The sequence below is a fragment of the Marmota monax genome, unplaced genomic scaffold (genome assembly GCF_021218885.2).
Source record: "Marmota monax isolate L192 unplaced genomic scaffold, Marmota_monax_Labrador192_F-V1.1 WCK01_AAM20220418_F8-fsc00005, whole genome shotgun sequence".
NCBI classification, from domain to species: Eukaryota; Metazoa; Chordata; class Mammalia; order Rodentia; family Sciuridae; genus Marmota; species Marmota monax.
Window position 1 is genome coordinate 6,762,267 of NW_026692254.1, and position 12,184 is coordinate 6,774,450.

Sequence of the window (12,184 nt, forward strand, 5' to 3'; positions counted from 1 at the left end):
GATGGGGAAATTACTTGATTAGCGTCCGTCCGAGAAGAGAGCGGTTACTGCCCCTCGGCCAGGAATCCGAAACGGGAACAAAACGCGCTGGTAAACTCGGCGACTTGGAGGGAGCGCGGGCGAAGGAGGGTAGCGTGGGGACCCGCTCGGCAACGTGATCGAGGGTGGGGGCAAAACAGTGGGCAAAAGGGCTGACCTGCCAGCCACCGCCGACGCTGGTGGCCGGAGCAGACAGGAGCCGCACCAACTGGCTCTCACTGCCCTAACTTAGGACTCCCAGGCCTGCACGGGGCGGACACAAGATTCCCCCACCCAGTGCTGGAGTTCGACCCTAATTTAACGCGTTGCTGGGGTTCCGGCCGCGAAGGAGGCGCGCGCGGAGGGAAAGGCCCACCCACGCAGTCCCTGGAGTCTCCTCTGGTGTCCTCAGGAGAGCAGCCCGCTGGCATAGCAGCCTCCGCCAACCCGCGGGCTCCGGACCCAAGTCAGAGTCGCTACGTTGGCGGCGCGGCCATTCAATCAGTAGCTCTGCGGTTTGGTTCGCAAGGGCAGTGAACTTTGGAGCGGAGCAGTTTTCTGGAACTTCGAATGTAACCATTCTGTTCCTGGCATCTTGGAAAAGCCGCCTGTTTGGGTTTAGTACTCGGCAAGAAAGGGTTCTTCTGTTGCACCCTCCACCAGGAGGAGATGGAGAGTTAAAAGGGAGCGCCCTCACTGCGTGCGGGCGCCGCTGGAGGCACGCAGGTGGGCGGAGTGTGGCGTTAGGTGAGGGCACCACAGCCTTAGGTTACCGAGGGAATGGAGCAGACTCCGGGGCTCTCCCTGGGCTCTGTTGGACAGTCAGTCACAGGCTGCCTTGGATTTGGACAGCAGGAGCAGATTTGGTGGGGTGGGAAATTGGGCTTCGTGGAGTTCTCCCCAGATCTAGAGTGAAGCGCCAAAGCCCGTGGCCCCGATTTTGGCTTGGGTACACTTGGGCCTTGTGGATAGGCTCTTATCTGCGGGGTAGAAGGGTGTCCTGGAGAAACGCTACAGAGAGTAGCAGCTAGGGTCCGCAAGACAAGGACTAGTGGTGAATGAAGGCATGCTGAAACCTTCTGCTCCTCATCCCCCCTCCCCTGTTGGACAGCGCCTACGTCTGCCCAGCAACCTTCGACCTTGCCCCAGAGCCAAAGCCTGTGCCTATCCAAGAAAGGGCAACTTGGTCGCTCACGGACCTTCCCTCTGGGCTCACAAAACTCCCTGCTCCCTGGCTCCTCCCAGTGCCAAAGAAGGGGAAAGTCTCCCACCTTGTCCCCAAACGCCTAGACTAACAAGCTCCTGTTCTCTAGACCCGGTAAAAGGGTGCTTCCAGCTCTTGCCCCCAAATAGGGGTACACCGGTGAGGCTCCAGCATCTGGCCTTCAATTTGCTTAGGAGAGGGAGTTTCTTACAAGGCCTTCCTGAAGTGCATTAACACAAATATAATAAAGACTTAACGGAAACGGGAGGGAGGGGAATAGGGCGGGGGTACTTCAACGACAGATTTGGCGGTCGTAAATACACCCCGCCCCTTGTCACAAAAGAACCAAGAACCAAGGCTTCAAATCTTATTTTGCGAATTAAAAAATAAGCGGGGAGTGTATCGCCCCCATCCAACTGAACAATTGTCACTCAGTTGAACAGTGTCAATTAAACCACAGTAAGTGGTCGACTTCAAAAGGCTTAATTCTGTCTGAAATGTCTCTGGTGGCGGGTGTGCAGCAAACTGCAGCTCGCTGCTCTCCTTCTTTTCTTTCTTTCTCGACTTGGCGCTAATACCGGAATGCTGCTCCCTCCTCCTTCTGCCCCCTTGGTCCGACCCTTGGAGCCCCGGCTCTCGGCTTGGCGCCAGTTGTGAGAGCAAAAATGGGCGCCACGCCTTGGCAGACTTTGAGGGCGCACCAGTAAGCAGGGCGCGTCGACTGGACCCGCTCGGTTCTGTGGCCGCCGGACACTCTGCGCTAAGAACCGGAGACCCTTGAACTCGGCGCACGCCGGGGCCGCAGCTCCCCAAATCCGCAGCGGTCTCCGAATATGCGAATCCTGCAGGCAATTTAAAAAAGAAAAAAAAAAGAGAGAGAAATTTGTGTCTCTTGCTCATCTTTCTTTGCTCTGCGACTTGTGGCTCGAAGCGCTTCCTCCGGGTGGCTGGAATTGTACGTTTTAATGCCAAAGCCAAGTGGTTGAACCATCCAAAGTTGACGGGTGGAGGGGGCGGTGGCAGGGTAGCTGGATGCCTTTGCCTGAGGGGTGGCAGAGCTATTCTCATCAATAGCAAGGACTCTGTAGTGACTTTGTAGTTATTTTTACAAGTTCTTCCCGGTGCCCATCGTATTGCCCTGAAAAGCAAAAGAGGCCGCTGCAATTTATTCCAATGGGCGGTTTTTAAGAAGCTGGCAATTTGAACCGGCTGGGTGTTATTTAGTGCAATATGAAATCAAATGATCCTATTTCTCAAATAACAGTGTCTGTGAGGAGAAGTGAATCCTCTGAAAGGGTAATTGTCTGCTGATGGTGTTTCCCATTATACCCGATCTTGGCCTAAATGGTGTTCGGCAGCAGGGCGGAGAGTGAAGGGTGAAATCAATGCGCGCCAACTCGCGCACCTCTCTCGTCCTGGCAACGTCGAACAATGCCATCCAATGCACCACTGATTTCGATATCATTTTACAGGTGTCCGAAATCATTAGAAGTGAATGCTAATGTGAATGACAAAATAAAACTCACTCTTCCTCCTTTATCAACTTTGGGAATCGTTAGTGTCCTAGTCTTGATTAATCAGCAGATTATCGGTAATCTGGGAAATAAAAACCCTATTTTGGTGCCCCACATCTCCCCTACCCTCCACCCACATGTTTATTGAGAACTCGGAATTCTTGCAAGTGCATACTTAACGTCTACGACCTTCTTGGTCGGATTTCTAGAACCCAAATTTAATTTCTGGGAAAGGTACTGTGTCTGCCAGAGACACGTTATTTATTCTAAGGTGTGTGGGATCTTTGGGAGAAAAAGATTGGCCCTGGAATTTTAAAGTTGCCCGACACGGGTCCCGCAATGTTTTTGGTAACCAGATGTGGAGATCAGCTTGTGTCTGGAAGCACGGACAAGGAGTAAATTGAAGGAATTACTTTAATAACAGGGACAAAAGTGGCACCCTGGAACCTGCTGTCGACCTTGGGGAGTGTGAGTACCCTAGGTCGAACGCCAGCAGCGGGCACACAGGAAATACCCCCAGGCGCCTCTCCTTAAAATTATTTTTGGCTACAGAGGCCATTGCTTGCAAAAGCCTTACGGGTAAACCCTCTTTTATTATTACTAACGTACCTTGAGGGGAGTGGTCTCTTTGGATTCTGTTGGCCCAGGCAATGCGGTAGGAGTGGTGGCCTAAAAGAAAGGCACATCCAAGTTTAAAATCACCCGGTCCAGGAACGCAGCACGACTTCCGGGGCATCTTCCCCTCTGGTCCCCTTTCAGATTTTACCCCTTCCCCAGAGTTTTGTGTGTACCAAATATCCTGAAATTATAGTCACAGCCTACAGCCTGGATTTGCTAATTTGGAGCATTTCAACTGAGCCTCTTAAAATCAATGTGTGGTTTGTTTCTGCTCTAGGTCGGCAAGTTTATCCAGTTCTTTTCGGGTGTTTTGGGAGGTAGGTGTGTGTGTGTGTGTGTGTGTGTGTGTTTCTCCATACTATGACCTCTATTTACAAGCCCATTCGGTTGTTCATGATTTTCCTCCTTCCTTGGTGCTATTTTCAAATATTTGAAGAAACTGACAAAGAAATGGTCATTCCTGCATATCCAAGGAGCTGGTCCTAGGAAGTTGCCATCCCTTTCTCAGAAGAAGATTTGGCTATCGCAGCTGGAGCTAAAGGCCCAGGACTTCAGGAGCGCTGTTCCTGACATTTTCTCGGGCCTCTGGCCCTGATTTCAGTCCACGGGCATCTCCTTCTGGATACCATATCCCGTCTGAAAATCCAACCAGGGGACGGCCTGGACTCTGGTTACTCTGGGGCCCTGGTGATGGATCTTTAATTTTCACTCTCTAGCTCTGAGTCTGGAGAAATCCCCGGGGGTCCAGTTTGCTAGGGTCTTCCGGGGACCCTCCTGCTGGGGGGCCTACCTTCTCCGACTGGAGGTTAAGCCCTAAAATCTTTCCTGGGTTCCGCAGTGGCCTCTCAGGTGCCGCTCTGAGGCTGCGGTGCCCAGCGAACAGCCAGCCGGCGCTGTACACAGCCACCTACCTCGTTCGAGGTGAAACTACGAACGAGGTACTTTTACCTGGAGCGGTTCTGCATTCACACTTTTTCCCAGGGGAAGGAGTGGCCACGCCCGAGTCTCTACTCGTTCTCTACTCCCCGTTCGGGAGGAAAGAGCGACGACCAGGAGTCCCTCCAGTACATCAGTTATACGCCTCTGCCCCAATGAGTTGAGCTAGAAACTACGAAACCTGCATCTAGTGTAATCTTTCCTCTTCTGCGTAGCTTCGGGCTCTTGTGCTGCTTAATACGCCCCAGTTTTCCCCCACAACGTACCGGAACCCAGGATGGAGTGAACCCCGCGTGCCACTAGATAGGGTTGGGGGTCCGTGGACTGCGGAATATACGCGGCTTCGAGTGACCCAATCTGACCACCACCTGGGCCCTGTTTGCAAGAGAACCCTCTCTTAGTTGAAGGTGCGCAGGGAGGTGGAGACCCGGAAAAGACCCAGTTGGGCCAAGCCACACGCCCCCTCTTCCCGGGGATCTCGGAGTCCCTGAAATTCTTCAAGCCTATGTGGTGGAGCGAAGTGGAATTTAAAAATCGGCTCTCACCCTGTCTGGGGCCATTTTCCAGCCCCTTCGTCTCCCTTCGCTTTGGGAAGAGTCAGCGGCTCACCCTGCTCTATGGCTCAAACCCAAGCTGTCCGGTGTCTTACCCCTCCCCTTGGCCATTCCGGCTTCCCCCATCTCCCACTCCATGCACCCTCTCCTCCCCAGACCCACTGACCTTGGGAAGGCGCAGACTCGCGGTTGCCTAGCCTAGCCAGGCACTGTGCAAAGGAAGAGCGCGTCTCTCTGCGCAGCCCAGACCCGCTGGCTGGTCGGCTTCCGCCCGGGCGGTCGAGATAGTGCAGAGCTCCCCTCCCCCACACCTTATAATTTAATCACATGCGATATTAAATTATCAAGCCGCTCATTAATCATCCGCTAGTTATTGGGATTGAACACGCAGCCGTGTGTTTTGACAGCCCAGAATTGTTCATGGGACTCGGGGTGTGTCTGGGTTTGGGGGATGGGGGACTCGCTAACCACTCTTGAGAATCACTTTGAGGCCCAGGCAGGCTGATGGGGGCTCTTACCCGGAAAAAGATTTGGAGAAGCACTGGCTGGGCTTCAGAGTTTGGTGGAGGGTTTGACAAAAGCCCAAACGCATCCCTCCAGGGCCCCTTTCCTTAATATTTGGATTTTGATCACGATGATTAAGACAGCCGGTGGTGTATAATCAACATCTTAATTTGCAGTTTTTCAGAAGGATGAATTTGACCCGAATCTGCGCATCTTTATTACCCATTGTGGATGGTGTGAAGTTAATGCGTTTGAAATACAGATGGAGCCAAATCACTGAAGTCATTTCGAAGGATAACTTTTCCCTAATTCAAATGGGGCTGTCTTTCGAATACTACAAATGCGAACAAAGGAAAATAAAGAACTTTTTTCAATTAAATGCTTAGTTTGGGTTTTTTATTTTATAATTGATGAGTTTTCCTCTAAAGTCTTTAGAAGCTGGCTTTATTTTCTATGATTTCCCTCCCTTTCCCTGTTTCCATTAGATTGACCTTTTTCAGTGAATATACTAATTAAAATTAAGTTATGTTTTTATTCCACAAAATACAAAAAGTAAGTGCTCATAAAAAGCTGTCTTCATGGTAAAAAGAAGGGTTATTAGCTCTCAGTATTCAGACAATAACATACCAGCAGAACAATAAGCAAAAAGGAAAGCATTCCCCACCTCTCTTGAAGGGGTAGTGTAGCTATGAATCTGTTAACCAACATATTTTTTTAAATATTTAATTTGAAGTTGATCTCTAGAAGAAATGTAATCTCCATGTTGAGTCTCTTCCCACCTTAGCATAAGACTAAACTGGATGTACCAGAAGGCCAATTTCCCTAGGAAAGGGCCACAAATTTAGCTAAGTTAGTAAGCAAAGTTTCTGAACAAATCCTAGATCCAATCAAATTGTTTTCCCTTTTTAAAATATAAAATAAAAACAGATATCAACCCAAATCAGGTTCAAAATCCTTAGCCATTAAATTGCATTTAATTTTCCTACCAGAAACTGTGATCAATTTAGTAAACAAATAAATACATAAATCCTGACCCCATGGTTATGTTTTATCATAGAATATCATCAATAATATTAAATGTATCCCAGTGTATTCATGAGATGTTTTCTCTCCTATTAGTCTGTTGTCTGCATTTTTCTACCCTGTTCACTAACACACAAAGAGATAGGTATCAAAACTCAACACACACACTGACACACACATACAAATACGGACACACAGAGCTAGGTAAAATTCATAAATCCTACAAAGCTAGTGGAGGGTGCGGGGGAGGAAGCCATAATATGGTGTGATATTTTTTCATAAGCCAATGAAAAAAATATCTTGTCCACCTTTATCTAGGCAATTCATGCCTACGTATGTTGTAGAGTGACAGAAATATTTGTTATCAGGGACTGAGAGATCACTTTCCATCTTAGGATCTCTTTCTAGTTAAAGTGGGCCATTCGCATCTGCCTACTTAAAAAAAAAGTATTTGAACACTTTGTCTTAAAACTTGGGACTTTGAACACAATCTGAATTATCCAGACAGCATGATTTGCAGAATTTTAATTGTCTGATTCGGAAATGTAGAATAAGGGTCATGACTGGATAAGAAACTTTCAAAAATTTTTTTTCAAAAATAAAGTTTTTGTTGACTAGAGTCACTGAAATGAGAAAAATCAATTCTTTCCATTAATTTGCCTTTTACATATATCGTTCCATTTCACTCTTGCTGGATTGGTAGAGATATGAATGGGGGATGAGAATTTAATTTCTCCTCCTAAGTCTCAGGGAATTTATGGCACTTGTTTACAACTCACAGCCAGAGCAAGAACTTAAATTTCTTTACTCCTAATCCAGTGCTCCTTCCAAACAACACTGCTTAAAATAGCTAACATATGAACTTTGGAATAGTTTTCTTTTGTAAACCCTTCCCCATCAATTGAGCTGAACACTTTGTTTTTTCTGGACCTCTTTCAGAATATAACAAATGTAAAAAGTAAGTTTTCTTTTCCTTCCTTCCTTCCTTTCTTCATTCTTCCCTCCCTCCCTCCCTCCCTTCCTTCTTTCTTTCTTTTCTTTCTGATGCTGGGAACAAAACCTAGGTCATTCATTCTAGGCAACTGAGCTACACTCCCAGTCTCAGGGAAAAATACTTTTGACTGGGAGGTCATCTCATCTTAGTCCCAAGTCTCAGGTTTATGACCTTGGAGAGGTCACTCACCAACTTGAACTGGGTTCTCTCAGAAGACAGCCCTGAGCCTAAGATTTGAACGTAAGTAGATGTTTTTAGACTCCATCTCAGGAAGTAGGGGAAGTAGAGGAAAAAAACTAGGAAGGGAAACAGCAATACACAAGTTACCATTTTCTGCACTGGAACTTAATTCTACTAGAGGAACTCTGGGAGGCAGTGTAGACACCTGGCTTGAGGGATAAGAAATAGTAGTATCCATCTCTTATCAGTCATTGGTTGAACAATACTGCAGGTAGGTGTTAATTTATTCTGCCTCACACTGGCACCACAGGAGGCAGAGCCAACTCTGGCTAAAGAAAGCCCTTAAGCAAAGAGCTGCAGGTACTGGATAGAAAACCAATGTGCATGGAAATTGCAAGAGCCATTGTATTTTCCCAAGATAGCCATATCTTTATCTCCCAGCCCATATGGTCTGCAATGTAGCCTTGCCATTCTCCTTGAGAAGTAGATGCTGTGACTAAAGGACCCACCCAGAACAACTGTAGAGGGAAAGTGTATTTGAGGGCTCATGGTTTCAGAGGTCTCAGGCCACAGAAGACCGGCTCTGTTCCTCAGGGCTTGAAGTGGGGCAGAAAGTCGTGGTGGAAGAGTGTGACAGAGGGAAGCAGCTCACGTGATGATCAGAAAGCAGAGTGAGGAGTCTCTACTTGCCAGATACCAATATATATCCCAAAGCTATGTCCTAATTCCCGCCTCCTCCAGCCACACCCTACCATTTCAGTTACATTCAGTTAATCCTTATCAGGGGATTAATTCTAAATTAATTGAATTAATTAATTACACTAATTAGGTTAAGACTCTCACAACCCAATCATTTTTCCTTTGAATCTTCTTGCATTGTCTCACATGTGAGCTTTTGGGGACATCCACACCCAAACCATAATGAAGAGTGGGTGGAGTGATTGCTTCCACCAATAGAACACAGTGGAAATGTGTGGTATAAGTTCTAGGTGTAGGCATTTACTGGCTTTGTAGCCTCCATTTCCTGTTTCTTGAATGCTGGCTCTTTAGACATACCCTATGGAAACACCCTTTCAGAACCTAGCCAATGGAGGGGGATCCTATAGGCAGGCATGCAGTGCATAGCCCCAGTGAGCTCCCAGAAAACAGCCAGCAGCAGTCAGCAGCTTTTGGAGTGAGTCATCTTGCACTGTTCAGCCCACTTGAGCCTTTGGAATACTGCAATTCAGCCTACATCTGACTAACCACATAAGAGCCACAGCAATATTTGGTTTTGTGTGTCAATTTGATTAAGCCATAGCCCCCAGGCATTTAATCAAATACAAATCTAGGTGTTGCTGTGAAGGTATTTTATAGATGTAGTTAACATCTAAAATCAATTGATTTTTTACCACCCTGGGGATTGAATGCAGGGGTGCTCTACCACTAAGCTACATCTCCATCTTTTTTTTAAAAAATATTCTTTTAGTTGTAGATGGACACTATAACTTTATTTATTTATTTTTATGTGGTGCTGAGGAGTGAACCCAGTGCCTTATACCTACAAGGTAGCACTCCACCACTGAGCTACAACCCCAGCCCCCACCATCTCCACTCTTTTTATTTTGAGACAGGGTCTCACTAAGTTGCCTAGGCTAACTCTGAACTTGTGATCCTCCTGCCTCAGCCTCCTGAGTTGCTGGGATTTAAAATCAGTTGACTTTAAAATAAAGGACGCTATCCTTGATAAATGTGGGTGGGCAATATGGAATTAGTTGAAAGCCTTAAGAGGAGAAAATGGGTTTCCTGGAGAAGAAATTCTGCCTCAACTGCAGCATGGACTCCTGCCTGAGTTTTCAGCCTGCCATACAGATTTCAGATTTGTCAAACCCTACAATCATGTGAGTCAATTACTCTACACATGCACCCATGTAAACACACACACACACATACACACACACACAATCATTCCTTGGTAGGGATTGGTTCCCAGATCTTCCAAGGATACCAAAATTTGCACACACTCAAATCCCTTTTATACGATGGCATAATACTTACATATAAATAATGCACATCCTCCCATAAACTTTTCTATTTTGCACTAGAGATGGAACTGAGGGCTCTGCTTGTCCAGCTCCCCTCCCATATTCTTTAAATCATTTCTAGATGACTTAGAATACCTAAAAAATGGAAAAGATCTACAAATAGTTTTTATACTATGTTGTCTAGGGAATAATGACAAGAAAAAAAATCTGTATATGTCCTGTAGAGTTGCAACCTTTGTAGACCTAACTATATACTATATGTCAGCAACAAGGTCACATTTTCCCCTCTATTTTTAATCCCCAATTGGTTAAATCCATGGATGAAATTTGAAACTCAGGAAATCAGGATTATGTTTGTGTATGTATGCATATGTATTTGTGTGTGTGTGTGTATTCTGTTTCCCTGGAGAACTTGATAAAGGCCCCAAGCAAGAAACAGCAGAACCCAGTAAACCCACAAAACCATAAAAAGTAATCTAAAATATTGCTTATCATACAGCAATAGATAAAACAGGAGGTGACTGTGTCTACTGTATTCTGCCTCAGTTTCACCATCTTTATAGTGAGTATCTTGTTCTAGACTGACCTATTAGATCTTTTCAAACAATGAACAGTTGTTGTGTGGATGATCATGGGTTAACTTTGATTTCTCTGTCTTCTATGGGACCTTGTACAAGAGAATAAACTCTCCAAGTCTGAGGGTAAAAGCGCTTACTTTGTGCTATCATTAGGATTGATGGGATCCTGAATGTTAAAGGCCCATCTGGGAGCTGAATCTGGAACTGAATCACAGCGCTCACTCAGTACACATCAGTGTCTTTTGACTCATATTTTACGCTCTCTGCAAAACCCTTTTTTGTGTCCCCAAGTGCTAACTACTAGTACCTTTAAGCCCCAGTGCTCAAAAAGTCCATACTTATTGATCCATCATAAAGTGTTCCACTAAGGAGATAAAGGCTATATCCATAGCTAATGTATATTGTGTTTTTAAACAGCAGATTCTGTCAGAGTCCATTTTCCCTTGACCCTTCCTGGAGGTTTCATTCATCGTTTCTGTGCAGTCAAGGGCATCCTGCATTCTTTGCTTGAGAATATTCTTTGGGGCTAGGACTGCTTGACAGAATACATGGAAAATTGGAAATACTAGGAAGTAGCCTTAGTCCACTCAGTCTGCTATAACAAAATATCTCAGAATGGGTACTATGGCAACAACAGAAATATCACTCAGAGTTCTAGAGACTTGGAAGTATAAATCAAGGTGTCAGCAGATTCAGTAGCTGGTGAGGGCTCCCCACTTTACAGATGGTGCCTTCTTGCTGGGTCTTCATGTGGCAGAAGGGCAAAAGGGACAAATGGTCTACCTCAGGTCTCTTTTGTAAGGCACTAACTCCATTCACAAAAGCTCTACTATCACACCTAGTTACTTCCCAAATGCCACATCTTTCAATGCCAACACACTGAGTGCTAGATTTTAACATGTGAATTTGGGAGGGCCTCAAACAACTGTAGTTGGAGTTAACACCTCAGGAGGAACCCAGCATTGACGGGTGATGGGAGTGGGTTGATTAAAAAGCCTACTTTCTCGTAATCAATAGGATTCTTTTCCATTCTATATGGTTCCTCAGAGGTCCCCAGTTGAACTGAACCATAGCTGCCCATAGTGGTAATCTGCTCATTCAGGCCCCTGATATCTGCTCCTGTTTATAGGAGTGCCAATTATAGACCAGTGGGCATTATGCTGCCATTGTTTCAAGTGTATTATTACTCATCTGGTAAGACTAAAGAATATAGTCTATAGTCAGAAGACCTGATTTCTTTTTAGTTTACCTTTGTTAATATGCACTAGTTTGATCATTTGTCAAATGAGCTGTCTTGGTTTCAAATCTCAAAAGCAGATCTAACACAAGATTTTTGAATACAATTAGTTCATTTAGGAGGCGATCCCAGGAAGTGATTAAGAGAGAGAGGGCATGAGATGGGAAGAAAGCCAGATATCAGGCATCTAAATGAGCAGGTTACTACTGTGGGCAGCTGTGGCTAATTTCAACTGAGGACCTCTAAGGGACCATGTAGAATGGAACAGCAGCATCTTGATTAAGTAGTAGGCTTTTAAATCTACCCACTCATCAATGCTGGGCATCTCATTGGCAATATATTATATAAAAAATATATGTGTGTGTTGCTGGTGGTGGTGGGGTAGACCCCAGAATCTTGTGCATACTGGGCAATCACTTTATCATTAAGCAACAACACAATTCATTTACATTTTAAAATTATATAATAACTAGATATTGAAATGTGTATACAAACATACACACATGTATATGCACACAGACATAATACAGCCATGTGCTTAGAGTAACTTAGGAAGGCCACATAAAAGAAGTAGTAAGCCAGGCAATCCCAGTGACTTGGGAGGCTGAGGCAGGAGGATAACAAGTTCAAACCAGCCTCAGCAACTTAGTGAGGCCATAAGCAACTTAGCAAGACCCTGTCTCAAAACAAAAAGGGCTGGGGATATGGCTCAGTGGTTAAGTGCTCCTGGTCCAATCCCTGTCACCAGGGGGGCGGGAAAAGGAAAATAAGAAAGCAGAAAAGAGGGGCTTGAAATGTAG

At 45.7% G+C, this 12,184-nt stretch overlaps 1 protein-coding gene across 1 annotated transcript; it reads right to left on the bottom strand.

The window, feature by feature from the left end:
- Positions 1-1,575: 1,575 nt before the first annotated feature.
- Positions 1,576-11,228, bottom strand: LOC124089214 (uncharacterized). Its single transcript, XM_046439218.1, has 5 exons — positions 11,148-11,228; positions 5,011-5,037; positions 4,557-4,665; positions 3,346-3,405; positions 1,576-2,064 (listed from the first exon to the last, which is right to left on the bottom strand). The coding sequence occupies exons 1-5, from the start codon at positions 11,226-11,228 to the stop codon at positions 1,583-1,585; spliced, it is 759 nt and encodes a 252-aa protein (XP_046295174.1). The 3' UTR covers positions 1,576-1,582.
- Between the last annotated feature and the right edge of the window lie 956 nt (positions 11,229-12,184).

Excerpts from the sequence above, each read along its gene's own strand:
- LOC124089214 (XM_046439218.1), bottom strand. The coding sequence starts at position 11,228 with ATGGGCAGCTATGGTTCAGTTCAACTGGGGACCTCTGAGGAACCATAT. Across the intron at positions 3,406-4,556 it reads TCACTCCATCCTGGGTTCCG|GCCACCACTCCTACCGCATT; the intron begins GTACGTTGTGGG and ends CCTTTCTTTTAG. Across the intron at positions 2,065-3,345 it reads AAGAGACCACTCCCCTCAAG|GATTCGCATATTCGGAGACC; the intron begins GTACGTTAGTAA and ends AATTGCCTGCAG.